The sequence below is a fragment of the Spea bombifrons genome, chromosome 4, assembly GCF_027358695.1.
Source record: "Spea bombifrons isolate aSpeBom1 chromosome 4, aSpeBom1.2.pri, whole genome shotgun sequence".
NCBI lineage: Eukaryota > Metazoa > Chordata > Amphibia > Anura > Pelobatidae > Spea > Spea bombifrons.
The window spans coordinates 107,949,760-107,977,668 of NC_071090.1; the positions used below are offsets into that span (position 1 = coordinate 107,949,760).

At 40.2% G+C, this 27,909-nt stretch overlaps 3 protein-coding genes across 3 annotated transcripts; all 3 read left to right on the top strand.

Annotated features, from left to right (window-relative positions):
* The first annotated feature begins 94 nt into the window (after positions 1 to 94).
* On the top strand, positions 95 to 5,916 carry LOC128491579 (extracellular calcium-sensing receptor-like). The gene is made up of 7 exons (XM_053463898.1): positions 95 to 191; positions 769 to 931; positions 1,839 to 2,130; positions 2,669 to 3,499; positions 3,946 to 4,173; positions 4,438 to 4,561; positions 5,021 to 5,916. Exons 1-7 carry the CDS (start codon positions 95 to 97, stop codon positions 5,914 to 5,916), a joined length of 2,631 nt encoding a protein of 876 aa, XP_053319873.1.
* Positions 5,917 to 11,255: 5,339 nt separating this feature from the next.
* Positions 11,256 to 17,369, top strand: LOC128491580 (extracellular calcium-sensing receptor-like). The gene is made up of 6 exons (XM_053463899.1): positions 11,256 to 11,374; positions 11,734 to 12,025; positions 13,743 to 14,552; positions 15,730 to 15,957; positions 16,200 to 16,323; positions 16,462 to 17,369. The coding sequence occupies exons 1-6, from the start codon at positions 11,256 to 11,258 to the stop codon at positions 17,367 to 17,369; spliced, it is 2,481 nt and encodes an 826-aa protein (XP_053319874.1).
* A 6,652-nt stretch (positions 17,370 to 24,021) lies between these two features.
* On the top strand, positions 24,022 to 27,711 carry LOC128491581 (extracellular calcium-sensing receptor-like). Its single transcript, XM_053463900.1, has 5 exons — positions 24,022 to 24,279; positions 24,404 to 25,231; positions 25,494 to 25,721; positions 26,370 to 26,493; positions 26,807 to 27,711. Exons 1-5 carry the CDS (start codon positions 24,022 to 24,024, stop codon positions 27,709 to 27,711), a joined length of 2,343 nt encoding a protein of 780 aa, XP_053319875.1.
* Positions 27,712 to 27,909: the final 198 nt, after the last annotated feature.

A 27,909-nucleotide genomic window follows, 5' to 3' on the forward strand; every position in this document is an offset into this window, starting at 1 on the left:
GAGAATCTGTGTTTAACCCTTGAGATCACGTGCTGAGTGATTCTATACAGAATGTATATATATATAAGGCTATATCGTACCATCGCTACAGAACATGCTGTATAAATGGCCGGTTCTCATTCTCAACTCCGAAATCATTATTTCTCAGCAGCAGAAGCCTTGTCACTGCACACGAGACAGCATGAGGTACGGTACGAGACACACAGGGGTCTAGTCTGCTGACGCTAAATATCACAGCTAAATAAAGGCAGTATTATTAAAATGTATTATTATTATTATAATATTTTTTATTACATAGCTCACAGCAATTTTCACTTACACCACCATTGCATTTTTAGACCTGATCTCAAGTTACATCGTGTCAGACTCTGACTTACATCATACTGAGTTTGGGGTTTATAAAATATGCAAATGATTGGGACCCCTTTTTTAAAATAATACGTTAACAGCTGACACTACATCTAAAATGGCTGGAGAATCCATAATTAATTAATTCTAACAAAAGTCTGAATATATATATAATTATTTTATTATTATTTTATTATTATTATTAATATTATAATTACTATTATCATAGAGTACCAGCAGACTTTGTAATTTTGTGTAGCCGGCAAAATAATGTTATTTAGGGAATATTCTGGGGAGGATAACATCTGGATTAACTAATTTTTTTTTTTTATGGATTTTGGATTAACAGGCATTTCCAGATTTTGACGATCACTTCATACACCGTCTTTTGGGATTTTATCCTGCCTCACCTCGTTCTAGCATTTTACTCCAAAGACCAGCTGTGCAGGCTGCCCATCTCAGAGCTGGAAGGGATGTCTCGACCCGGGGATATAATGATAGGAGTCCTACTGCTGCTCCACCTGGATAATGTATATCGACCGGTACCCTTCACCGAGAGGCCACCAAGGCTCGAGTGTGCACTGTAAGGCAATCGCTGATGCTTGCGTTGTGAATGGTGGTTCTGTGTCTGTTGATTTCACTAGAACAATAAGATCATCACTCTGCTATTCCTGCGCAGATCCACAAACACAGCCCTGCCATTGAATATACTAGATATATCGACCATGACTGGTCTGATTGATTGCTACGATTGATTGCTATGGACGCACTACTACGCACGCTATCCCTGCAAAGTGCTTTAGTGGACACCTTATATTCAATCTGTGTGCCATCTAAGCCTTTGAATAATAAAATGTTTAATCTCCCGGCGCGCGACTTTGTAAAGGGGGTAAATCCAGACTCTGCACCCAGACCCCATAAGACCTGTATTCCTAGTCCTTGGACATCAGTAATGTCTAGGGCCCACCATCTTCCTGTTGTCCATGCCTTCAAATACTTCCCAAGAGGGGCCTGTTGGGCAGGTTTGTTGATTCACGTGAATATCTACACATCAAAAGAACGGCTCTACTGTCTAACAACGAAGCTGTAAGAGGCTCTCAGCTCATACAGTCTCTAGGAACTTGTTAATACCTGGCTGACTGTAGGCTTTGCCTTTGTTGTCCACCTTACTGAATTCTCGCTATGGTCAACCAATTCTAATAAGTCCTGCTTGCACGATAGGGCGATTGAGTTCTTGATGCTATGCTAGCTTTATCAAGATGCCCAAGTATCAGATTTTGTCCAGATTATGTCCACCTCTGTCCCTGTGTGGCTTTGGTGCATTTGGTGTGTGTATGTGTACCTTCAAATATGTAAAAATGTCTTTTATCTATTTTTAAAATGCACTATAATAAAAGTATTAAAACGTGAGAGCGTGATCCCTGTCCAGAGGTTAATGCCATGTCTGTAGATAATAAACATTTCGTTTTTTGGTCTTGTTCTCCTGTTAGGTTCCACCAGGACAGCTACCAGCAGCTCCAGGCTTTTATTTTCGCAGTGGAGGAAATTAACAGAAATCCTGAAATTCTCCCCAACATCACGCTTGGGTTCCAAGCGTATGATTCTTGTGTCATGCTACAACAAAGTGTGGAGGGGGCTTTCCAAGTGTTGACCGGGACCGGCAGAGGTATTCCGAATTATCGTTGTCTTGGCGATGTTCCTCTGAGTTCTCTTATAGGTCACGCTGCCTCCACGCACTCAATTCTCTTGGCACATATTCTGGGTCTCTACAAGTACCCACAGGTGAGAGACTTGGACAGTTCATGTAATATAACTAGATAACGGAATAGCCTAATCTTTCGGGATGTTGCCTTGTGTTCCTTTTGGTGCTAAATTAGTTGGCAACTGATTTCACTCGGAAAGTAGTGCTATTACAATAGAGTACAATACACAGCCACCAATAGCATTAAAAGTCAGAATTTGCAAAATGAATGTGTTCACATAAAACATCCTGGGTAGAAGGGTAAGAAGCCCTGTTCTTGTGAGCTTACAATCTATTCAGAGGCTGTGGGGGGAAAGAGACAAAAGTTGAAGCTTACTGTGGAAATGTCATGCTGATTGTCCACTATTGCTCTCCCCTACACTCAAAATATGAATATTCTGTAGACGTCCCCTTTGTTGTTGTTTTGCAATTAAATTCACAATATGTTTCAATAACTGGGCAAGGCCTGCCTCTTGAACATGATATTTTGAAGGTGTTAGATTTATCTCGGTATGACCTTCAAACGTCTTCTTATATATGATGTTAATTTTAGAACCTACTTGTGTCATTTCCCAACAGATAAGTCACTTCTCAACTAGCCCTCTTTTGAGCAACAGGAAAAAATTCCCCTCTTTCTTCAGGACAGTCCCCAGTGACACCTTCCAGTCTCAAGGAATAGCCCAGCTGGTTCTATATTTTGGATGGACATGGGTAGGGTTATTGGGTGTTGACAATGATTACGGTCAACAGGGAATCCAGCTGGTCAAACAGGAGATAGTCAAGGCTGGAGCATGCGTGGCCTTCACTGAGAACATTGTTAAGCAAAAACCAGACCGCAATGCCCCGCATATTGTCAAGGTGATGAGGGACTCAGCAGCCATGGTTGTGGTTGTCTTCTCCAGTGATGTGGATTTAGTTCCCATTCTAGATGAGATGTTGATAAGGAACATTCCAAGGAAGATATTTGTTGCCAGTGAAGCTTGGTCCACATCTAACGTATTTCACATGGGAAAATATTCAAGACTTCTTTATGGCACAATCGGTTTGGCCCTTCCAGGTGGAGCAATACCAGAGCTTAAGGAGTTCCTCAACAAGGTCCATCCTTCCATGTCTGTTGGTGGGAACTGGGCGAGACTACTCTGGGAGAAATCTTTCAGCTGTAAAATTCCAGACGGAAAAAACCTTACAGGTTCTCTAAAAAATCCAGTGAAGTGGTGCACTGGAGATGAGAGTCTAGAAAATATCCAGAACAACTACAATGACGTCTCCCGCTTACGAGTTACCTACAATATGTATACTGCCGTTCATGTTGTGGCCAAATCTTTGGAAGATCTAAGAAGTTGCGATAAGGAAGAATTTCCATTTTTTCACAGGAAATGTGCAGATATTAGGAATTTCAGGCCATGGCAGGTAATATTTTAATTCAATACAGACCTAAGGACACTTTCTTTGGGACATGTATACTGCTAAGTATTAGTTGCATCTATTGTATGTGACCTCCACACTTTTGATATTGTTTTTAGATAGTTCACTTCATAATTTAGCCTTTTAAGGATATGTTGAGGTAACTGGTGCAACAAACTATTTTTTACAGTTAAGGGACTATCTTATCTACCCGTTTCCCGTAAGTATTTACTTCTCAGTGAATAAGTCTAAAATGACTAAAAGAAGGTTAAATCAATCGGTCATTACTTTTACCTAGTGTTATGTTTCTAAAAGAACTGACCCAGTCTGCTGAAGACCCCGATACATCTATTCCATTCATGACACCATCATAAATCATGGTTCCTTCTTCTGGGTACATACTACTGGCCACCTAAGCTCTTTAAGACAATTAAGCTTTTCTTACCTTCCAGCTACTGCACTATATGAAGAAGGTGAGGGTCACCCTGAGCAGCGGAAGGGAGCTTTACTTTGATGAGAACGGGGACCCACCTGCCAACTACGACATCGTGAATTGGCAGCCCGGCCCTAATAGCACCGTGAGACATGTCAAAGTGGGCAGTTATGATACGACAGCTTCTCTTGGTCAAGTCTTCACCATCAACACGAGTGCCATATTGTGGGCTGCTGGAGACAAACAGGTGAGGTCATTAAAGAAATCCTTCCAACAGTTTTCAGGCTGTATTTACTCGTATGGATTGAGTGTGTATAATTGGTCACTATAAGCCTACCCCAGAATAATTACATTCCTCCCCAACATGCATGTGGCATTAACCCCTAACTCGATCGACCACTCCACTTCATCCCAAATGGGCCGCCATATACAGGTGTTATTTTTGTGCCAATCCTAGCGAGACGGTTTTATAACAAAAAGACATACCTAACGACTACACATGTCCTTCAAGGTCCCCATCTCGGTCTGCAGTCAGAGCTGTCTACCTGGTTTCCGTAAGGCAACTAAAAGAGGAGAACCTGTCTGCTGTTTCCAGTGTGTCCCATGTCCCCAAGGAGAGATCTCCAACCGCACAGGCAAGATGAATGTTTGACATGTGGCATTTTAGGATGAAAGGTTCCTGTGTTCTCATTAAAATGTAGATGCAATTTGTCATTTAGAACTTTTGCAGGGAAACCTTAATTGTCATGTGATTTAAAAGGCACTGATGTGTTGTTGCCATAGACACTGAACACGCTTCATAAAAGTTTATGTGGTCACAGAGAAAGAATTAAATGGTATCTGCTTCAGCAGGAGCATGCATATATATATATTTCTGTGTACCAGCGGCCCCAAGTGGTTGGAGGACACATTACATCCTCTAGAGACCTGAAGGGGTCCATATACTTGAAATTTTAGTTGTGTTTGCAAGAGTTAGCATGCTAGGGCCATGCAACCTTCTGACTATTTAACACCGGCAGGAAGGGCTACACCCGTGAGCAAAAGACTAATGATTGCATACAGAAATTAATTGTTTTTATTATTATTTTTATCAGACTCTGTTGGATGTTCCAAATGCCCATGGGATCACTGGCCAAATGCCCAGAAATCATTATGCCTCCCAAAAACGTTGGAGTATCTTTCCTATGAAGACACGCTAGGATCCACATTGGCGGCTGTCAGCATTAGTTCTTCACTAGTTCCTGATTTTATTTTAAGACTTTTTGTCCAGCATAAAGTAAGCCCCATAGTTAAAGCTAACAATTACTCTGTAAGCTGCATCCTTCTTATTTCACTTTCACTTTGTTTTTTGTGTTCTTTGGCTTTCATTGGTTACCCCCAACCACACACGTGTCTTCTGCGCCAGACCGCATTTGGGATGGTTTTTGCCCTCTGCATCTCTTGTGTCCTGGCTAAGACTGTAATGGTGGTCTGTGCCTTCATGGCCACCAAACCAGGAAGCAGTCTGAGGAAATGGACCAACCCTCGTGTATCCTACATGATAATATTAACCTGCTCGTTTCTACAGCTTCTTTTGAGCATCCTTTGGCTTTCACTCGCCCCTCCGTTCCCAGAACAAGACCTTCAAACCCAACCTAAAATTATCCTTGTCATGTGCAACGAGGGACATCCCGCTGCCTTCTGGTGCATGTTGGGATATCTTGGTCTCTTGGCCTCCATCAGTTTCATTTTTGCTTTCTTGGCCAGGAGGCTCCCTGACAGCTTCAATGAGGCCAAGTTCATCACTTTCAGCATGTTGGCCTTCCTCAGTGTCTGGGTGTCCTACATCCCGGCTTCTCTCAGCGCCCAAGGCCGATATACTGTGGCCATGGAGATCTTCGCCATTGTGTCCTCCAGCTGGGCCCTGGTCATCTGTATGTTTGCCCCTAAATGCTTCATCATATTGTTCCGCCCAAATATGAATTCCAGAGAACATCTAAGACAGAAATGAGTTTGATATAGTCAAATAAAACATAGAAATCTTATATTTAGAATACACTGAAATAAATTAGAGACTCAGGACAGCTCGGAAAGCTCAGAAATTGTAGGGATAAAACTAAGGTATATAATACTACAACACCTAGGTTATTTCTCTTAAAGGCAGAAGTCCCTGATTTGGTTTTGATGCACATTGGAATCCATTTTACAGTTTAACACATGCAAATCGGGGAGGTATTATTTATTGTTTTATATAGCGCCTTCATATTCCACAGCGCTGTACAATGGGTGAACAGGACATCGCAAGTAGTGCATCCCATAACAATTTGGACTGAAACAAACAAAAAGTAAAGCAGGTCCTGTCCCAAACAAGCTCACAATCCAGAAGGAGTAGGGGGTTTAATACTCATTGTCAAACTCATTAAATAAATAGTAATGTTGAACAAGAACAGACCAAAAGCGAGAGTAAAGCTAGCAAAGGTGAGGGAAAACAAGGTGGGTGGAGGGGAATGAATATATCAGTTGACTGGAGACAAGGAAAGAGTTAGAGAAGCTATAGAAGAACATTCCAAAGAATGGAGACAGTCCTCCATTAGTCTTGTATCCATGAATGAGCGGTACAAATCAGAGCAGAGGACAGGCAACGATGATGAGATGAGCGGAGTTTTCCCGCGGACAATTCGGGCCAAACCTGGAAAGTTCCTAGGTATGACCACCGACACACAGGTGGTACTGAAGTTTGCTAAGGGAAGTCGTGTAATATGAGAACAGAAGGTGTCCTCCTAATGAGAATGGCAAGGAGCTTCTGGAATGGATGATGCTGAAGGTGCGATCAGAAAAGAAAGGATGGGAACCAGCCAAGGGCAGTGTCATGGAGACCAAGATTGTGAAGAGTTTGAAGAAGAAGAGAAAGCTCCAGACGGATTAGCAAAGAGTAATGGTCCTTGGAGCGTCGGGAGCGGAGTTAAGAATGAAGAAGGCGAAGCAAAGAGTTGCAGTTGATCTCTACTCTAGCGCATGCGTACGGACGAAGGAAATGAGAGGGATCATTTTCTACTACCAACAATACAATGACACGGGCAGATGCACTGCGGTCCATACAAAATGTCGCCAATGTCGTTCCTTCTTTATTATGTTCCACTGAGCACAAGTACCATATATCTATATCTATATATATACCTATATCTATATATATATAGTATGTATTTTCACCGATGGTTTTCATAAAAGGTTCAAATTGGTAAATAAGTTGATTCATACCAAATGAGATCATGATGACCTTAAGACAATTATCATGGAGTTATTTATATTTGTAATACCTTTATTTTAAGCTTGGACTAAGAAATACTATTTTATATGTATTTATATGTATTCTCCATATATATATATATACATATATACCGTATATACCGTATATATATATATATATATATAATATGCAGGATGATAAAAAAATAAATAAAATAAAATAATCTTGAGGCTAGTTCTGTGCCTTATTTTAATTACATATTTTTGTGTGTGTGTATATATATATAACCTATGCTATAGTAAGAATTACATTTTAAAAAGAGGGGAACATTGGGAAAAAAATACAATAGAAGGGGGTCCAGACCTTGCAGACATTGATTCCTAGCCTTGTGTCTATCTATCTATCTATCTATCCATCTATCTATCTATCTATCTATCTATCTATCTATATCTATCTATCTATCTATCTATCTATCTATCTATCTATCCATCTATCTATCTATCTATCTATCTATCTATCTATCTATCTATATCTATCTATCTATCTATCTATCTATCTATCTATCTATCTATCTATCTATCTATCCATATATCTATCCATCTATCTATCTATCTATCTATCTATCTATCTATCTATCTATCTATCTATCTATCTATCCATTCTATCTATCTATCATCTATCTATCTATCCATTCTATCTATCTATCATCTATCTATCTATCTATCTATCTATCCATCTATCTATCTATCTATCTATCTATCTATCCATCTATCTATCTATCTATCTATCTATCTATCTATCTATATCTATCTATCTATCTATCTATCTATCTATCTATCTATCCATCTATCTATCTATCTATCTATCTATCTATCTATCTATCTATATCTATCTATCTATCTATCTATCTATCCATATATCTATCCATCTATCTATCTATCTATCTATCTATCTATCATCTATCTATCTATCTATCGCTATTATCTATCTATCTATCTATTGCTATAATCTATCTATCTATCGTTATTATCTATCTAATCTATCTATCTATCATATATTGATATTATCTACCTATCTATCTATCTATCTATCTATCTATCTATCTATCTATCTATCTATCTATCTATCTACCTATCTATCTATCCATATATCTATCTATCTATCTATCTATCTATCTATCTATCTATCTATCTATCTATCTATCTATCTACCTATCTATCTATCTATCTATCTATCTACCTATCTATCTATCTATCTATCTATCTATCTACCTATCTATCTATCTATCTATCTATCTCTATCTATCTATCCATCTATTACTATAATCTACCTATCTATCTATCTATCTATCTATCCATCTACCTATCTATCTATCTATCTATCTATCTATCTATCTATCTATCTATCTATCTATCTATCTATCTATCTATCTATCTATCTATCTATCCATCTACCTATCTATCTATCTATCTATCTATCTATCTATCTATCTATCTATCTATCTATCTATCTATCTATCTATCTATCTATCTACCATATATTGCTACTATCTATCTAATCTATCTATCACTATTATCTATTTAATCTATCTATCATATATCGATATTATCTATCTATCTATCTATCTATCTATATGATAAATATGTCTATCTATTAATATTTTAACTAAAAAGATATTTAGGTTTCCCAAGTAAAAGTGGAGACCATATATGATCTTCACCCAAATCCTACTATTGCAAAATTGTGAAAATTGAATCGGCCTCCCCGGAAAAAAAATGAATGCCTGGCACTCGAAGGGTTAAAGCACGGTTTGTGCTTCTTCTTCTTTTTTTTTTTTTTTTAAATAAACAGTTTGATTATTTGGATACGGTTTAGTTTAACCCCCAGGGCAATTTAACACTATTCTACAAATAAAATCTTTAAAAAATATTATATACCCAGCTGGAGCAAATAAATCAAAATAATTAATATATATAAAAATGTAAAAAAAATACCAAAAATATATTAATTAACGCGTGAAGTATACTGGCCCAGACTGCAAACCAGTGCTTAATGGGCCTGTAGAACCATTGTTTGTGACACACCTGGTACTGTCAACAGTCGCGAAGGGTTAAGCCGAGATCGGGTGGGAGGATGTGGCAGAACCAGCATTATCTGATCCACTTCCGGTCGAAAGTTCTTTAACTTCTGCTCTCCAAAAATTTACAGTTAATTTGAGTTCTATTCCAAATACATTTTTTTAACCTGTTAAGGACAATGGGCGGTCCCTAAACCCATTGAAAACAATGCATTTTGAGCCCGTACATGTAGGGGCTTTGTCATTAAGGGGTTAAGTTTAGTTCCGATACTTGTGATTGGTGTCTTTTTAGTAAAGTTATTATTTTCTCACCTGGCCACCTGGCCACCTGGCAGACGGGGCAAATGACCGGTGGTGGAAATGCCTGGCCGCACACCAAAAAATGGAATATACGGTCACGCATATATCTAGCTGTCGGTCCTCAGGCGGCCACTGGCCTTAAAGTGCCAGGGCCCCAGTCCGGCCGTGGCTTTTTGCCCTAGTATTTTGAAATACATACTGTTAATTTACATAAATTCACATTAGGTTTTTCCAGCAGGAAAGGTAAAGCCTGCCATCCATTAAATAGTTAATGCCGAGAGGCTTTGGACCTCATCGCCATTCCCTGTATAGTAAATAATCTATAATAAATGATATATCAGGAGAGACGGCTCATTCTGTGCTCTCTGGTACAGCTGGGGATTCCTCTGCGTCCGGAGACAGATGTAATTGATGGTCGGGAGGGAAAAGTGTTTCCTTGTTTGGGGAGAGGCTATCCCACCGAGATCCCTTCTGCCCATTAACTCTTACTTAGAACTGGAGGCAAATGAAGATCGGACGTATGAAGCTTCGTTATTCAATGATTCAGAATAAAAAGAGTTAATTCTACGCTCTTACGGCTGCCTCTATATAAGGGGGGCCGATCACTGCCAGACTAGGGAAGACAAACCATGCGCAACAGTAAGTACAACGCACACTTTACACTACCTAGCTTCACAATCCACACATTGTGCCACGGAGGCTCCTGCTGGCCGGTCATGTATGAATATCCATTGGTTTTATCTAAAACGGCACTTGGGAGATACATAATATATAATGATCAGTTGTTGGTCTCGTCTTAAATTCCCTCACTATATTGGCCTCTGCTGAGGCTGTTCCACTTTTCTACCAGTCTCTCAGTAAAGTAAAACTTCCTTACGTTCTATCTAAGTGTATGACCCTCTAGTGTTAGATGATGGCCTCTTGTTCTCCTCCTTTGAACAACCTCCTCCCCCCCACAGTCAAAAACTGAAGCGCCTGAGGTCATTCTCTGAAGGTGGTCTTCATGATGTTAAGTTGCAGAGTTATTATATGATTAAACATGTGAATGTCCGGATTCTGTTACTTGGTTTGTGTGTGATGAGCCCCATACACCCTGAGTCCTCTAAAGCCCCTGTACTACTTCTTTTCTAACCTTCTGGACTCTCTGGTCACGTCCAGGAGAGCTTGAGAGGACTAGCTTCTGTGAGTAGAATGTTCTTAGGGGACATCCTTGTCAGAAACGTCTAACTTTTGTTTTGGTAAACTGCCTGCAGTTGGGATTCATCCTCTTGGCCACGATGACCACCTTGAAATGGTCGCCCCCATGAGAATTTGTGCATGTATTGGCTGTTTAACCAAGGGAGGGCTGGCAGCCTAAGGCCTGGGGGGGCAAGTCTAGTCAAGTGGCCCGTTGCGCCACTCAATCAACCCACCTAACGCATATTGATGTTATATGATGGGATTGGGAGCACATCAGGACACTTAAAAAAGTTCTCACCATCTTCAAAAGCTTGGTGCTTAATAAACATTCCCCAGTTAATATGTTTTTTAAAGGAAATTATAACTTTTATTATAAAAATTTTCAGCATTACAAATAAGTTGTGCTGCATTTTATGTTGGCAGGTATTTGAAGGACTGTAGAAGTATGTTTGTCGCTTTCTACACAGCAATCTGGCACCTTATTCTGTCTCATCTTGTTCCGACCTTCTATGCCAAGGACCCCCAATGCCGCCTTCCCACATCCGAGATGGATAGCGTGTCGCAGCCGGGTGACATAATGATAGGCGTGATGTTACCGATTCACATGGACAAGGTTTATCAACAAGTCTTCTTCACGGAGAGGCCACCGGGGATCACGTGTACCATGTAAGGGCAGTTGGGTGGAAGGGGACAACTCGGCTAACATGGTGCTGGGAGGGCAGACTTCCGATAAAGACAAAGTAGGCACATGTTTAGATTGTTACTGGGGGGCATGTGTGGGTGTTGCCAAATACTAGCTCCACCCATCATTATCATCATCTCATAGGATAAAATGAACCCGTGTCACGATGGACGCGATTATATGTTTTTTTAGAATGTCCTACATTTGACCCACTCAAGGAGCCTTCAACTCTTTTGGATGGCCTGTGGGTTCCTCTTGTAGTTGAGCCTAGAGATGCCAAGTCCTTGTCATTCCTATTATTTTCCATCCATATAAAGTTGCTTAAAACCTTTCTGTCCACCAGGTTCCACAGTGAGAGCTTTGAGCAGTTCCAAGCCCTGAGATTTGCCGTGGAAGAAATCAACCGAAGTCACCGAATTCTCCCGAATATTACCCTGGGCTTCCAGGTTTACGATTCGTGTGCTGCCCTTCATCAAGACTTAGACGGAACTTTACGGCTATTGACGGGCGCCCACGTGGCCATTCCAAATTACCGATGTCTTCAAGATGTTCCTCTGAGTTCTATCATTGGCCATTCTGTTTCTACTCATTCAATCCTATTGGCTCACATTCTTGGTCTATACAGATACCCACAGGTGAGAATTTTTTGAAAAATACCACTTCCCAAATTTTACTGGCCACTGACCAGATTCATAATAAATCCATAAATAAAAAAAATTAAAAAAATTAAAAAATATATATATATTTTTTAAAGCTGCTGTCCCACCTATCCTGTTTAACACTTTTTCCACTAAACGCAGCATTAGAAACATAATTTCTGGTAACACGCATTACCCAGAGCCGTTAAAGGAATAATTATTTTATCAATGCCAATTCTCCTCAGTTTTATTTTTTTTTCCCAGAAAAACAAAACGACAGATCTCCTCAGGTTTATTTGCTTAGCACGCTAAGTGGGACAGAACCTTTAATAATAATGAAATTGTACGATTTCCAATAAAGTTTCAGCAATTCTAAACCAAATCAAGCCCTTTCTTTAGTACGTCATAGCCCCGTCTGCAAATCTTTGCTAGAAAATCCTGTTATTTTTAAGATATTGTACAAATACTGTTTACAGTAGAAGTGAATTCCACATATCATCTGCCCTTACTGTTCATTTTTTCCCCATATTCTGACATGAAATCACCGGTGAAGTCATGCGTATAAAAAGATTTACTCAGTTTCTTTCATGGAAAAAATTGAAGTCATTTTTTTTTTTTAAATGTGTTTTTAATGGAACTTGTGTTGTATTTATACAAATAAAGATTGATTAATCTGGTATTTAAAAAAAAATCTGAAATGGTTAATTTAACGACCCCTCTTGTTTCTCAAGTCATGCTTTGAATTATTTTTCTGCTATCAATAAAAAAAAAAAAATCCTTTCATTCAAGGACCGTGTGCTGTGTTCCATTTAATAATAAATAAATATATTAATTAATTATTATTATTAATTATAAATTAATATATATTAAATACGATACATATAAATGTGGTGAAGCCTGAAATCAGGGCCGACCCAGACCAAATGGCACCCCAGACAAGAGTGCTTTCTTGGGAGCGAGACAGGGGAGAGGTTACTAGCCACAAATGAGTTAAAGTTGCCAATGTAACGTGACCATGCTGATGACCTACCTTCCGAGCCCCCATTTCAAAAGGGAGTTAGGTCCTTCACGCGGAACTTGCCTTTTGCTGAAGCCAGGGCGGGTGGCAACCCAAAGCCCAGCGTCCTCCTTATCCAGGCAGCCAAAGGAGCTTCCTGGGATGCCCGGTACTAAGACGAGCCCCGAAAACTAGGAACGGCAAGTTTATTAACAAAGTACAGGAGGGGAGTTTATTTCATAGGAGGAGAAGTGTTAGAAGAAGAGGCCATAATCTAATCTAAGAGGGCCAAGGGCTTTGATGGAATGGAAGGATGTTTTACTTCACTGAAACAAAATGGTAAATAAGTGGAACAGCCTCCCAGCAGAAGTGGTAGAGGGTAATACAGTGAGGGTATTAAACATGCATGGGATAGACATCCGGCTCCTGAATCTAAGAAGAGACCAACGACTGATTAAGGTCCACAGCAGGAGAAATGGACAGATTAGACAGGGGAGCGGGGCCGATCTGCCGGCCGATTCTATGTTTCTATGAGCCATGAAAGTCTTGTTGAAGTTACTGAAATCATGGGGGTCTGTAAATAGAAGTAATGGGAACTTCTGCACAACTTGATGATACTTGATGATAAAATGAATGCTCCTCGTGTTTGTATCGTTGAGATTAATGAGACTTTGGATGTATAATTTAGCAATCCCGTGTGTGGTACTTTGCCAACAGATCAGTTATTTCTCAACCAGCCCACTCCTGAGTGACCGCGTAAAGTTCCCTTCTTTCTTCAGGACCGTGCCGAGCGATGCCTTCCAGTCCCGAGGCCTTGCGCAGCTGGTGTTACGTTTCGGATGGATGTGGTTGGGTCTAGTGGCTGTTAACAACGATTATGGTCAAGAGGCATTGCAACTGGTCAAACGAGAGATAGTCAAGGCAGGAGCATGCGTCGCCTTCACCGAGAGCATTATCATAGGTCAAGCGGACCGAAATGCACCACGCCTGGTCAAGGTCATCAAGGAGTCAACAGCGACGGTTGTCCTTGTCCTCGCCAACGAAATTGATTTCCTTCCGGTTCTGGAGGAGATGCTGAAAGAGAACCTAACAGGGAAAATATTTGTTGCCAGCGAGTCTTGGTCCACATCCAGCCTTATCTCCCGAGGAAAATCTTCCACCCTTCTTTCCGGGACCATCGGCTTAGCGCTCCACGACGGAACGATACCAGGATTTGAAAGCTTCTTGAGCGAGGTCCATCCCGGCTCATCTCTGGGAGGCGACTGGGTGGAACTTTTTTGGGAGGAAAAGTTTGGCTGCAAATTTCCAGATGATAAAAACCACTCTTTTCCAACAAAAGATTGCACTGGTGCAGAACGTCTAGACATGTCCCAGAATAACAATCTTCAATTAAGAGTCACTTATAATGTCTACGCTGCGGTCCACGCCGTGGCCAACACCTTGAATGACCTCAGAGGCTGTAGAGATGGAGAAGGTCCCTTCCACAATGGAAGCTGTGCAGACCTTTTGGACTTTAAGCCATATCAGGTAACATTTCCTTCCTACAGTTGTCTAGCCAAGTTGCTAAATTGGTAATAAAGCCAAATTACAGGGAGACAATATAATTAATAGTGTGGGTCAAAGCAGGGGGAAAAAATGAGAAAAACCTATTAAAGTGTGTGTGTTTAAATATATTGAGTTACTGGGGTAAATAAATGAAATAATAAATTAATTAAATACAAAAAATAGTTAAAATCTAGATTTCTTTACACACTAGCTCCTTGTGTTATACCGCCGCCTAGTGGTGATTAGGAACACTGCGTGTTCCTTTATATTATTACATAAGTTATGGTGGGTAAAGGTGATGGAAACCCTTCCACTTAAATTTAAGGGGTAGTAGAAGTATTATTAAACACTCATCTACAGACACCAGACAAGCCAGAAGGCTTGTTTTTCCCTCAGAAATCTCATGGTGCTGCCACAACCACAAAGGATTCTGGGTAGGCGCATGCAAATAAGGTCAATAATTATCACCTTTGCCTCTATATCCACTTTATACATGGATCCCTTGAAAGTAATTGCCCGCTGTACAAGACAGCCTTTACACAAAACTCAGGAAGCGGTACAAAGGTGATAATTGTTAACCTTATTTGCATGTGCCTACCCAGAATCCCTTGTGGTTGTGAAAGCACCATGAAGTGAAATAAATTCAGCATGGGTTCAGGACATTTTGTGCTATAACCGTACTTCTCCACCTCTATGTAACAGTCTACCAAAGGCTTGTAAGCACTCACAAAATGTATAGCCCCCCCTCTGTGGAAAGGGTGATATTTAAGCAACTTTTTTCTGCTCTTTTACCTTCTCCACGAAGTTGCATATAGTGCTGCATATTGGATTTCCTTTTCCCAGCTCCTATGTGTGCTGAACAGTCCTCCTGCTTCACAAAGCACATGCGCAGTATACCCACCGCAAGAGGGTACCAGAGGGTCTACAAACCCCCTATTTATCAAACATTCGTCAGTGGCTCAAGCAGCCAAAAATGGCTCAAAATGGAACCATGGAGGGGGGAGGTATGTTGAAGCTCTGGAGCTACAACATATCTTAAGACTTTTGCCCTTTAAGTGGTTTTCCCACCTTAAAGTGTCCCCCTTTCTGAATATTTAAATCAGGAAGGTAACGCTAATGATCAGTTAGCAATTCTTGTAACCCATTTCTTACCTTCCAGCTACTGCACTATATGAAGAAGGTGAGGGTCACCCTGAGCAGCGGAAGGGAGCTTTACTTTGATGAGAACGGGGACCCACCTGCCACCTACGACATCGTGAATTGGCAACTAGGATCTAATAACACCGTGAGACATGTCAAAGTGGGGAGTTATGATACGACAGGTTCCTCTGGTCAAGTCTTCACCATCAACACAAGCGCCATTTTATGGGCTACTGGAGACCAACAGGTGAGGTCATCATAACAATCTCATCATTAGTCACCATGTTTCCATCACATTTTTTGCAAGAGTTTCCATGGAGGCTTTTTCAGAGCTGGGTGAAACTTTTTGCTCAATTGTACTCGGCACACCATCATTGACTGGACAGTTCATTGGCAGTGACACAGATGATGCTGGCATGCTTTGTTGTGTCTTAAGGTCATGAGTTTTCTTAAGGTCCAGTAGATAATAAACCATGCCTTTTCTCCAAGGTTCCTGTCTCGGTCTGCAGTCAGAGTTGTCCACCTGGTTTCCGGAAAGCAGCTAAAAATGGGGAGCCTGTCTGCTGCTTCCATTGTGTCCCATGTCCCCAAGGAGAGATCTCCAATAATACAGGCAAGATGATTATTATTATTTTAATTTCCATAGGCAAAAATAATCATAAAAAAATAACAATAAAAAATAATCATAAAAAATTATGAGGAAAAAAATAAAATTCCATGTTTTAGAACATGCTTATTTTTTATCCCTTAGACATGACTGATTGCCACAAGTGCGCATGGGATGAGTGGCCCAATCCACAGAAATCCAGATGCCTTCCAAAACCCGTAGAGTATCTCTCCTATGACGATCCCTTGGGGAAAATTATGACTTCTATGAGTATTGTCTCCTCGTTGGTTCCTGTTGCCATTTTAAGACTTTATATCAGCTACAAAACAACTCCCATTGTGAAAGCCAACAACTACTCCCTCAGTTGTCTTCTTCTGCTGTTTCTGTCCTTCTGTTTTCTTTGCTCCTTGGCTTTTATTGGTTACCCCCAACCAGAAAAATGCCTGCTACGTCAAGTTGCCTTCGGGATGGTTTTTACCTTCTGTATGTCTTGCATCTTAGCCAAAACGCTCATGGTGGTGTTTGCCTTCATGGCCACCAAACCTAATAGTACTCTTAAGAAGTGGACTTGCCCTTGGGTGTCCTATATAATTATTATTGCATGTTCTCTTCTACAGTTCATATTGTGTATCGTGTGGCTTTCCCTTTCCCCTCCCTTTCCTGATATCAACACTCAAACCCACCCTGGGCTTATTATTGTTGAATGTAATGAGGGGTCTCCAGCTGCCTTCTGGAGCATGTTGGGATATCTTGGTCTTCTGGCCTCCACCAGTTTTGTTGTTGCTTTCTTGGCCAGAGGGCTCCCGGATAGCTTCAACGAGGCGAAGTTCATCACGTTCAGCATGTTGGCCTTCCTCAGCGTCTGGTTGTCTTACATCCCGGCTTCCCTCAGCACGCGTGGCAAGTACACGGTGGCCATGGAGATCTTCGCCATCCAGTCTTCCAGCTGGGCCCTGGTCATCTGCATGTTTCTTCCAAAGTGTTTCGTCATACTAGTACGACCCAACCTGAACTCAAGGGAGTGTCTCTTGAGAAATGACATGAGAAGATAAGACTTCTAGGATCGGGAATCTCCTATAGAAAGAGAAAGAGTTCTGAACTACTGAAACTATGAGCCTAAACACATGCCCCTGCCCCAATATATATCATGGAATACCAAAAATATTAAGCTATGGGTTACAAAGTCCCCTGTATCATGAGTCCATGATCTATTCCTAGGGGGGGGAAGTAGGGCAACACTTTGAAAGAAAAGGCTTTGTGTAGGTGGTGGTAGAGCCTACGCCAAATCACATGTTGTCAGTTCGTAGCCATATTTTGCCAAAATCCGCCATATGAACTATTTATATATAGCCGCAACTTACATCACCATAAAATGATTCTAAGCGGAAAAATGATTTTTTTAAATAGTTAATGTAAATATTATTACATTGTAATTTTATGGTTCTTGTAGCCATTCAAAGAATGCCTTTCAAACAAAAATAAAGAAAAATATCCTTAAATCTCATAGGAATTTTTTTTAATAAACAAAATCAAATTGTGACACTGGAAATAAATCAATGCCCTCGTATTCCATAATTCACCGGAGATTGAAATGTTTTTTTTTATATGATTATAGAAGAGTATGATTTATTGATTTATTATTGCTATCAAAGCTGAACGTCTTCACAGATCCAATCCAGAGATGATTAGGAAGTCGATGGATGTAAAATTTACTGGTTATAATTCATTATTTTATTTTTTTTAAACTACAGTATTTATCTTTTAATATTAATTGTAATTTTCTGGGTATTATATATATATATATATATATATATATATATATAAAAATAATACCCAGAAAATTACAATTAATTTTAAAATATAAATACTGTAGTTTTTTTTTTTTTTAAAAAACTACTTTCTAAAAAATATAAATAATATATTTTGAATTAATAATAATACAAATAAATAAATATTTGATTAGAATATTGATTGACATTTCAGGGAAAATTCATTTATTTTAACAAATGTGTCAATTTACATGCTATTTGATTTTTTCTTAGAAATTTTTCTCTTTTTTAAATTAAAATAATGTAATTTTTTCTGTGTGATATAAGAAGAATTTTCTTTATGTTTGTAACATGCTTTTGCAATGTCAGGATCCAGGTCTAATTGATTAATACAACAAAACAGCTTTAAATGGCGAGTGTTAAAAATAGAATTCCTTGCAGACGTTTGTTTCCGTAAATTGTAGTTTTACCAAGAGATTTATTGTTAAATACAGGCAAGGGAGTTATTAAGTACGTTTCTTCAAAGACGTCTATTCTCAGAAGTAAGGCATAGAATAACCCAGATGTAAAAAAAAAGTAATTGAAATTAATCCAAATAAAACAAACATATTATTATTTAGATTAGATTTTTATTTTCAACTAGAACTATTGTAATTTTGTTCATATAAAATAATTGAGATAATAATATGTGTCCAATATTACCCTAGCACATTTTATGATGAAATTCCTGATTATTACAAACTGGCCAAATCTTCTGGCGAAGTTTAAAATGCCACCCCAACCCCCCCTGGCGGCGCCGCCAGGGGTCATTATCTACCCTTCCTCCCCCTCCCTCCCTATTATCTACCCTATCCCCCCCGTTGTACTTACCTTTCAGCAGTCCTGCGGCGAGTCTCCCTGCTCTGCCAAGGTGCGCACTGCTTTACTGCTGAGCGCCGGAAATGACGTCATCTTCTGGCGCTCAGCATTACAAGCCGGCACCGAGACCGAGCTAGAGGCCTCGCAGAGGAGAGAAAGGGGCGCCGAGCGGGTACTGACAACTTGGTAAGCGAAAACCACTCAGCGCCCCTCTCTCTCCTCCGCTTTAAATTTTTTTTTTTTTAAAAGGCGCTTCAATTGCCCCACTCTGCTCCCTTGTAGGGCCGGCCCTGTCAAGAAATAATTTCGGTATTGCGTATGTGCCTATGTCATGGTGTCTAACATGAAGAAGCCTGGTGGCCACTTAAGGTGGCCAAGGAGCTGAATCACTGCATTTTAAGCAATTTAAAGCCCTCTCTGGGCGCCATAATGGGTCACCTGTGTGGCAGGAGGGGCTCCTCAACCCTAAGGTTTGGTCAGAGACTGTAAGCTCCTTTGTGCCGGGCCCTCCTCACCTGTTGTCTCTGTAAGTCAATTTGTTATGTTATATACTACTTGTTATGTCCTGTCTACCCGTTGTACAGCGCTACGGAATTTGATGGCGCTATATAAGGGCCGCAGGTTGGACGCCCCTGTTATAGGGTATTTAGTTTACTATTTCTATCCAATTCAATAATATGTACCTGGTGCTGCAAAACACCTAAACATGTCTGACTTCGTGTTCAAATTCAACGACAGTGTACAGAGAGAAAAAAGAGAAAAAAGAAAAAAAAAAAGAGAAAAAAGGAAATACCTTCCCTTAGGGAGATTGACGGTGCCAAGATCTTCTAAACGCGTGATGTCTTTACACAGTATGGGCAAATAAAACACAATAAAAGAAAATGGTCATAATGCAGTATTATTGAATTAACCCAATTTAAGTATTAAAATAGGAACCCCCTGCTCCCGTGTTTCCCCGTGCTCCGTCTCCCCTCGGTCTGTATAGTTGGGCTCGTTAGCGCTCTGGAGGGAGACGGTTCAAAATACTATTTTATATCATTTCTTTAAAAATGATATCTGTTTACATCATAAAAGTCCACGAACCTCCTTATTTGTTGGCCAAAATCACTTTCGGCCAAGTTCTTTAGTAATCCATACCCCTGCCTGCTGCCCGTTCCCATATCCTCCCGATGTCGGGTGGGCCGCGCTATTTTCAGCCAACTACCCGGCTGAGATTTGAGATTTGAAGCCGCATATCGAGCGTCCGCCATGTCTTTGGTTCCTTCTGTGGGTGCCGCCATTTTGTTGGTTTATGTATGACATCACAGACACTCATTTGCCGCTAAATGTGATTATTTAAACCCCTGATTTCGACCTTATGGTACCCAATTGTTGAGTTTGTTTGCTGTATTCTTTGTATTGACGTTTTCTCTGTAATTTTGACCTTAGCTCTGCTTCATTCCGGCCTTCATTGCTGCTTGCGCCCTTTTGTACCTCGCTACCGATGTGGTTTGACCTCGGCTCATGCCTTGACCCTGTCTCTGAGTTGGGCCTAGCTCCTGACGTCTGCTTTAGGTTTCTCAGTTTGCGTCCTCATTATTTTCCCGGGTGGTCAGCCTTCTCTGTGGTTTCATTGAGGCGTTCCGGGTGGGCGCAGCCATTGGGTACTCTGGGGCTCAACCCTACAGACCCTGTCATCGGTGAAGCCCCCCTATCTGGGCACTGACCCGCCTCGGCATAGAGACTCCAGCAGGACTTGACATAACACCAGGCTGGTGACATGTTCATATGTATCTGGACTTTAGGCGATATGAATGTAGCCGTTCGGGACGCGCATGCGCACTACGCGTTTCGCTCTCGGCTTCTTCAAGCTGCTGTTCCCTCTTAATAAGTCCATTCATCTCTTTTAAAACAGAGTAAAATTAACGACATTTACATACATTTCTAAAAATAGTTGAAAATATTAAAACAAATACGTTTTTGTGAACTTATTCTTCAAAGTGTAATAAATATTGACAATTGATATAAACTTCAGTTAATTAATGAATTGCTTTCTGAATACTGATTTATGACAGCTTTACTGATAAAACCATCCTGATTGGAGGAGATGTCTCTTAAAGGGGTATTTAAAGTCAACTTTGTTTAATTATCAAGTCCCAAATATAATTATATAATAATTGATTAATTAAGAATTTAAAAGGCCGCCGGCTAGTATTAATTAGGAATGATTTCCTTGAAAGTATAAATTTATGTACCTACACTATATTTTTATTACAAATTCCTTCATATGTCTATATCCATTTTTATTAAAATAATGATTTTATAAAAAAATTAAAAAAATATATAAAAAAAAAATATATAAAAAAATATTAAAAAAAAATTAATTAAATCAAATTCAACATTCATTCCTCGCGGGATTCCATCACACAGTACGGCCATATATTGCTTCGCCCGCCACGACGTCGAAGTACCCCAAGTTTGGCGAGCCCTATATAATTTTTCATGGCTATAATGCTTACCAAGGAGCCGAATCAGTGGGACTGCACTTTTTTAACCCAAAAAGAGAGTCTCGTGCCATTTAAAGCCTTCTCTGGACACGGGGAGTTCTTGATGGTTTTTTTGCACAGTTAATACCAAAGCAACAAGTGGTAAATATTTTGGAAAAGGTGGTAGATAAGTGGGACAACCGCCCAGCAGAAGTGGCAGAGGCTAAAGCAGTGAGGGAAAGCGGGCAGACTGGATGGGGCCGAATGGGTCTGATCTGCCGGCGGATGTTTCTATCTCCACCTTGCGCTCTGCTGTCTCTGTGGAGCTCCAATGGATCGTGTTAATCGCTTGCCCCCGTTAGGGGAATTCTTTTAAAAAAAAGAGACCTTCTCAAACGAGCGACCCGTCTCGCGTCTCCAGATCCCTGATTCATTAAACGTTCCTTCCGAGACATCTGGGACCCGATAACCTAGAGATTTATAAACGTATAAAAGGAGAGACCTTCCTAAAAAACCATACAAAAAAAAACAAAGCAGGAGAGCGAGGATGAGGTAAGCGATCCCAACACCGCCGGCTCAATCATGTGAATTAAAGGCAGGCGCTTGGGGTGGATTAGAAATTAGTGAGAGCAATTTTTCATTTATTTTTTTTATTTTTTAAACAAATAAAAAATATAAAATATATAATAATATATACAATATATATATACATATAATATAAATATAAAAATATATAAATATAATTTTTTTAACAGTTCTGTACCCCCGAATTCTCATTTTAAAAAAAAAGTTTTTTTTTAATTCTAATTTTAATATAATTTTAGCAAGCAAGATTTTTTTTTATCTCTTCCCATGTGTTTCAGTTTGTCGCAGATTGTCTATGTTCTATATTGTGATATACATACGGCAATTTTTTTTTTTTATTGTAATTTTAATAATTCGGGATAGCAATAGTTAATTGTATAAATAGGTGAATTGGGTATATTTTTTTTCTGTTCAAATTCAAGTTTCCTTTGTGTACAGAGAGTGTGTGTATGATCTGTACATACCTGTATTTTCTGTACACTGCCTTAAAACAATCCGTGGGAATTTTATAAAAAAATAAAATAAATAAATAATAAAAAATTATGTAGAAAATAAAATAAAAAAATAAATTGTAAAAAAAAAAAAAGAGAGAGAGGGAAAGAAAAGGAAGGAAGGAGGGAGAGGGAAAGGGAGAGGAGAAAAAAAGAAAATTGCAAAAAATATTTATTAGAATTTTTTTAAATTTCTATTCCAAAAAGGATTTGTGATTTTACCCAAATACTACATAGTTTTGTTCTGCCCACTAAATTAACCTTTGTTATGCTGAGTACAGACTTAAGTAATCTTTTTGCATGTAGTGGAAGCCCACGGTATGTGTATATTATAGGAGCAGCCAACATCCTGTTCTCATGATCTGCATGGTTATTCCTCCCCATTAAATTATTTATCCCCTATTGTTATGTTGCTGGTTGTTGTTGATTGGTTCAGACAGCCTTTGTAAGGGAGTGGTGGAAGGACGATGCCTATCCCATGCATGTTTATATCCCCTCACTGTATTACCCTCTACCACTTCTGCCAGGAGGCTGTTCTACTTATCTACCACCCTTTCAGTAAAGTAAATCTTCCTTACACTGCATGTAATTAGACACTCAAGACTGATTTCAGTGTCATTGTAGGGTCCTCTTGTCTTGATACAGGTTGGCAGCTCACTTCTATTGGTCCCTGTGGCATCTGACTCTGGTTTACCTCATCCCGGTATCTTACTGCAATGGCCTGGGATGCGACCTGAGCACGTCGACCCTGTCCGGACCCTCGCAGCGGGGAGATCTAATAATTGGAGCGGTTCTTCCCTTCTCTATTGATGCACGTTCCCGGAGAACAAATTTCACTGAGAAACCCTCGCAGGACGCCTGTACCACGTATGTTTTGTTTTGAATCTGAGAGTAATTCTAAATCAACATTTGTGACTGTTTATGCTATAAGAATTTACACGTATTATTCCTTTATTTAACATTACTGAGAGGTGTGTAGGTAAGTGGAGCAGCCTCCCAGCAGAAGTGGTTGAGGTTACTCCAAAGCTTTGCGTTGTCTTAAAATAACCAAATATCATGAAATTCCAAATATCGGACATCCGCGGGGTCTTTTTTTCTGTCCGTTGAGCAGTAAAGTGGACAGGACAAGATGGACAGTGGTTGGGTGGAGAGCCGATGGACCTCCTTTTATTATGGCATCTCAAAAACGTTCCTCTGGTCGTGTGTGTAAGCCTCTGATGTCCATGACCACAGAAAAGTAGAGTTTGATGGCAGATAAGAACCATTGGGTCCTCTACGGAAGACTAGGTTACCATCTCTCAGAGGGAGCGTTTCATAGCAAATGGACCCATTGTTCTCCACCAGCTCTCTGCAGCAACAGTAGACTGGACTACTTCTAAACAAAGTCACCAGGTTGCCCAGTGTCAGGTCTGCCTATAAGTTATGTGGAACACATGATATGTTTTGTAGAAATAATTTTAAGATATGAGCACCTTCCACTAATGTGACTTCCCACTGTCCAGCATTTTACTAGACACCTACCAGCAGTTCCAGGCTATGAGATTTGCGCTAGAAGAAGTCAATAGAAGATATGACCTTCTACCCAACATCACGATGGGCTTCCAGGTCTATGACACATGTGCGGCGCTGAGGAAGGAGATGGTGGCGACACTGCAGATGTTGGCGGGTCAGACAGAGGCAATTCCAAATTACAGCTGTCAGAAGACCTCGCGTCTTGCTGCTGTCCTTGGTCATTCGTTGTCCATGACGTCCATTCACATGGCTCATATGCTAGGTCTCTACAGATTCCCACAGGTAAGGCTATCTTTTTAAGTAGGCCCTGTTTCCGATATCAACAATCACATAATAGTTTTAGGCTTTGGACTTGGTCACATAATGAAAACAAATTATGCAGAGTATCTTCAATGTCTACCCGCAGATCAGTCATTACTCAACTAGCTCAGCCTTGAGTGACCGGACACAGTTCCCTTCCTTCTTCAGGACGGTCCCCAGTGACTCCTTTCAATCCCAGGGCCTGGCCCAGCTGGTGTTACATTTTGGATGGAACTGGGTAGGACTGATCGCTACGGGAAATGACAATGGAATACAGGGGATCCAGGTTATTAAGCAAGAGATCCTTAAAGCTGGAGCTTGTGTGGCCTTCACCGAATTTATCCAGTCTAACCTCCTGGACAAGAACATCCCCTTCCTCACTAAGGTTATCAAAAATTCATCAGCCAGAGTTGTGGTCATCTTCTCGAATGACCTGTTCTTTGCCCTGCTTTTGGATGAAATGATCAAACAGAATGTAACTGGGAAGACATTTGTGGCAAGTGAAACATGGTCTACATCGACTATATTATTAGCAGATAAATATTCCACCCTACTCGCTGGTTCCATTGGATTTGCCTTTCATAGCTCAACAATCCCTGGTTTCCGGCAATATCTCACCAGCGTCCGTCCTAGCACGTTAGAGAATAACTTAAGTAAAGCATTCTGGGAAAGAATGTTTGGATGCAAGTTCAACGACACGAAGAATGTCTCTGGGTCATGGAACGGTCCCACCAAGATATGTACTGGAAATGAGGATTTACAAGGAGTTGAGAATGTATACACAGATGTGTCCAGTTTAAGAAGCTCTTACAATATCTACACGTCCGTCCAAGTCATAGCTAAAGCTTTGCATGATCTGTACGAATGTGAAGAAGGAAGAGGACCTTTCTACAGAAGAAGCTGTGCAAGTATCAAGCACTTCAAACCTTGGCAGGTGAGATATTCTGACTATTCTAAATGAGGCATGAGAAATAGAATTTAATCCTATATGTTTTCGATTATATATATCGATATAGCAGTTATGGCCTCCATAGGGACACGGAGGTTCACAATGACCACTCAGTACATGACAAAGTAACATCATCTTTGAGCTAAATCTTTAAAACACCTTGAAAATAATGCATTTTAACATTCTGTTGTGATATCCAGGGGATTATGTTTCATTGATAGGGGCTCATTTATTATCTACCCCACAGCTGCGCCACTACCTCCAAAATGTGCATGTCCAATTGAGCAATGGAAGAGAGGTCCTGTTTGATAGGAATGGGGACCTTCCTGCTGTGTATGATATCGTGAACTGGCAGCTGGGCCTAGATGGTGTCATGAAGCAAATTAAGGTGGGAAGTTATGATATCACTGCCGGCGACGGAAACTTCTTTACTATCAACATCGGTGCTGTCAAGTGGGCTACAGGAACAAGTCAGGTACAATATGTGTAAGGCTTGAAGGCCATAGTTCTGAAAAAAAATCTTCTGGGCCAAAATTCTAAATGTTGAACAACCACTATAGATGCCAAAGAATCATTATGCTGACTGTTCCACACTTAGAACCTTTCCCCAGGACAGCTTATTATCAACAGGTCCTCTAAAACTTCTAAAAATTGTGTTTTTTGTAACCATATATTCTGTGCATGACATTCTTAGGATCTTCTTAGGAAGCCCATTGAAATAGAGCTACAACTATAGTCACGGAAGGTTCCTGCGCCCTGGGCTCCTGGAGGAGCCTGAGGGTCAGCCTCTTCCCTACAGACTATGAGCCCTGGCCTTGGGAGGGGTTCTGTTTTTGGGGAGGTGGGTACAAGGAATCCATTGGTACTACTTTTTCCCCCTGGTACTCTTGGCGTGCACCTTAAGTAGGTCTATCTCATGGGTCAAGACAACTCGGTTGTGTTTGTCCTCAGCTAAACTCCCGATGCACGTTAACATATTCTTAAACCACCTTCCTAACTTTGATGACTAATCCGATTGAGGGCCATTGGTCTCTTCTCCCCATAGTCTACTTAATCTGTACTAATTTCTGATGTATATTTTGATATCATTTTTCCTTATGTCAGAACTTTTTTCTTCTTTAAGGTTCCCATCTCTGTGTGCCGCCAGAGCTGCCCTCCAGGCTTCAGAAAAGCAGCCAGAGAAGGAGAGCCTGTCTGCTGCTCTCAGTGCGTCCCGTGTCCACAAGGAGCCATCTCCAATGAGACAGGTGTGAAGGTTATAGACCTTATTTTCTAATGTTTTTGGCATAAAAACACTGTATGGGCCAGAGTCTTTGGAATAAAAAACATGGTCTCTAGTTTATTTAGTTTTTTTTAAATCATCAATCATCAATCTGTAGCATTAAAATAGGATTGAGTTTTATTTAAAGCCAAAATACGTCATGAAGTCATTAAATGAAATAACTTTTCGACATTCAAATAATAATTTTCAAAATATTTAAATTGTAAATAATCGTTATCTGTACTTAAATTAAAACATTGAAACCTATTTTCTAAACAATGTGATATCCCTTTGTTTAGACTCAGTTGAATGCCTTGAGTGTTCTTGGGACACATGGCCAAACTCTCAAAAAGACAAATGTCTGCCAAAGACTACAGAATTCCTCTCCTATGAAGAGCCGCTGGGTACCACCTTAACTGCTACCAGCGCCATGTCTTCGACGATTCCAATTTCCATCTTGGGTCTTTTTATACATTACAAAAATACACCGATTGTGAGGGCAAACAATTATTCTTTAAGTTGTCTTCTCCTGGTGTCCATATCCTTATGTTTCCTCAGCTCCTTGAATTTCATTGGCTCTCCACAAGTTGAGAAATGCCTCATTCGCCAAGTTGCGTTTGGCATGGTCTTCGCCCTTTGCATCTCTTGCATATTGGCTAAAACCGTTATGGTGGTTTTTGCTTTCATGGCCACCAAACCAGATAGCAGCCTCAGAAAATGGACCAACGCACGAGTCTCCTACGTGATTGTCCTCATCTGCTCTCTCGTACAATTTATTTTGTGTATGTTGTGGATATCTATCTCTCCTCCATTTCCAGAGAAAAATATCATAACACAACCAGGAATTATTCTCCTTGAGTGTAATGAGGGCTCTCCGACTGCCTTTTGGTGCATGTTGGGATATCTTGGCCTCCTATCCACCATCAGTTTTGTTGTTGCCTTCTTGGCTCGAAGACTCCCTGACAGCTTCAACGAGGCCAAGTTCATCACCTTCAGCATGTTGGCCTTCCTCAGTGTCTGGGTGTCCTACATCCCGGCTTCTGTTAGTACACGTGGCCAGTACGTCGTAGCCATGGAGGTTTTTGCAATCCTGTCCTCCAGCTGGGCTCTTGTGCTTTGTATGTTTGCCCCAAAATGTTTTATAATAATTTTCAGGCCGAACATGAATTCTAGAGAGCATCTGCTGGCAAAAGACAAAAGTTAAACTTCCAAGGGAGTTGATATGATATTTGACACATGGACATACACTGATACACTGATATTAGAGTGAAACTTCTAGCCACGCATGTTTGTCTTCAATGTAAAAAACCTTAAACAAATCTAAATATTTTAAATAAAAAAGTATATTTTTATCTTAAAGATCAAACTGCTGATGTAATTTTACATATTAAACTCATTTCAG

Coding starts and splice junctions, on each gene's coding strand:
- LOC128491579 (XM_053463898.1), top strand. CDS start 95: ATGCTGTATAAATGGCCGGTTCTCATTCTCAACTCCGAAATCATTATT. Junction 932..1,838: donor CCAAGGCTCGAGTGTGCACT/GTAAGGCAATCG, acceptor TTCTCCTGTTAG/GTTCCACCAGGACAGCTACC. Junction 4,174..4,437: donor GGGCTGCTGGAGACAAACAG/GTGAGGTCATTA, acceptor ATGTCCTTCAAG/GTCCCCATCTCGGTCTGCAG.
- LOC128491580 (XM_053463899.1), top strand. CDS start 11,256: ATGGATAGCGTGTCGCAGCCGGGTGACATAATGATAGGCGTGATGTTA. Junction 14,553..15,729: donor TGGACTTTAAGCCATATCAG/GTAACATTTCCT, acceptor CTTACCTTCCAG/CTACTGCACTATATGAAGAA. Junction 15,958..16,199: donor GGGCTACTGGAGACCAACAG/GTGAGGTCATCA, acceptor CTTTTCTCCAAG/GTTCCTGTCTCGGTCTGCAG.
- LOC128491581 (XM_053463900.1), top strand. CDS start 24,022: ATGAGATTTGCGCTAGAAGAAGTCAATAGAAGATATGACCTTCTACCC. Junction 25,232..25,493: donor AGCACTTCAAACCTTGGCAG/GTGAGATATTCT, acceptor TCTACCCCACAG/CTGCGCCACTACCTCCAAAA. Junction 26,494..26,806: donor AGCCATCTCCAATGAGACAG/GTGTGAAGGTTA, acceptor CCCTTTGTTTAG/ACTCAGTTGAATGCCTTGAG.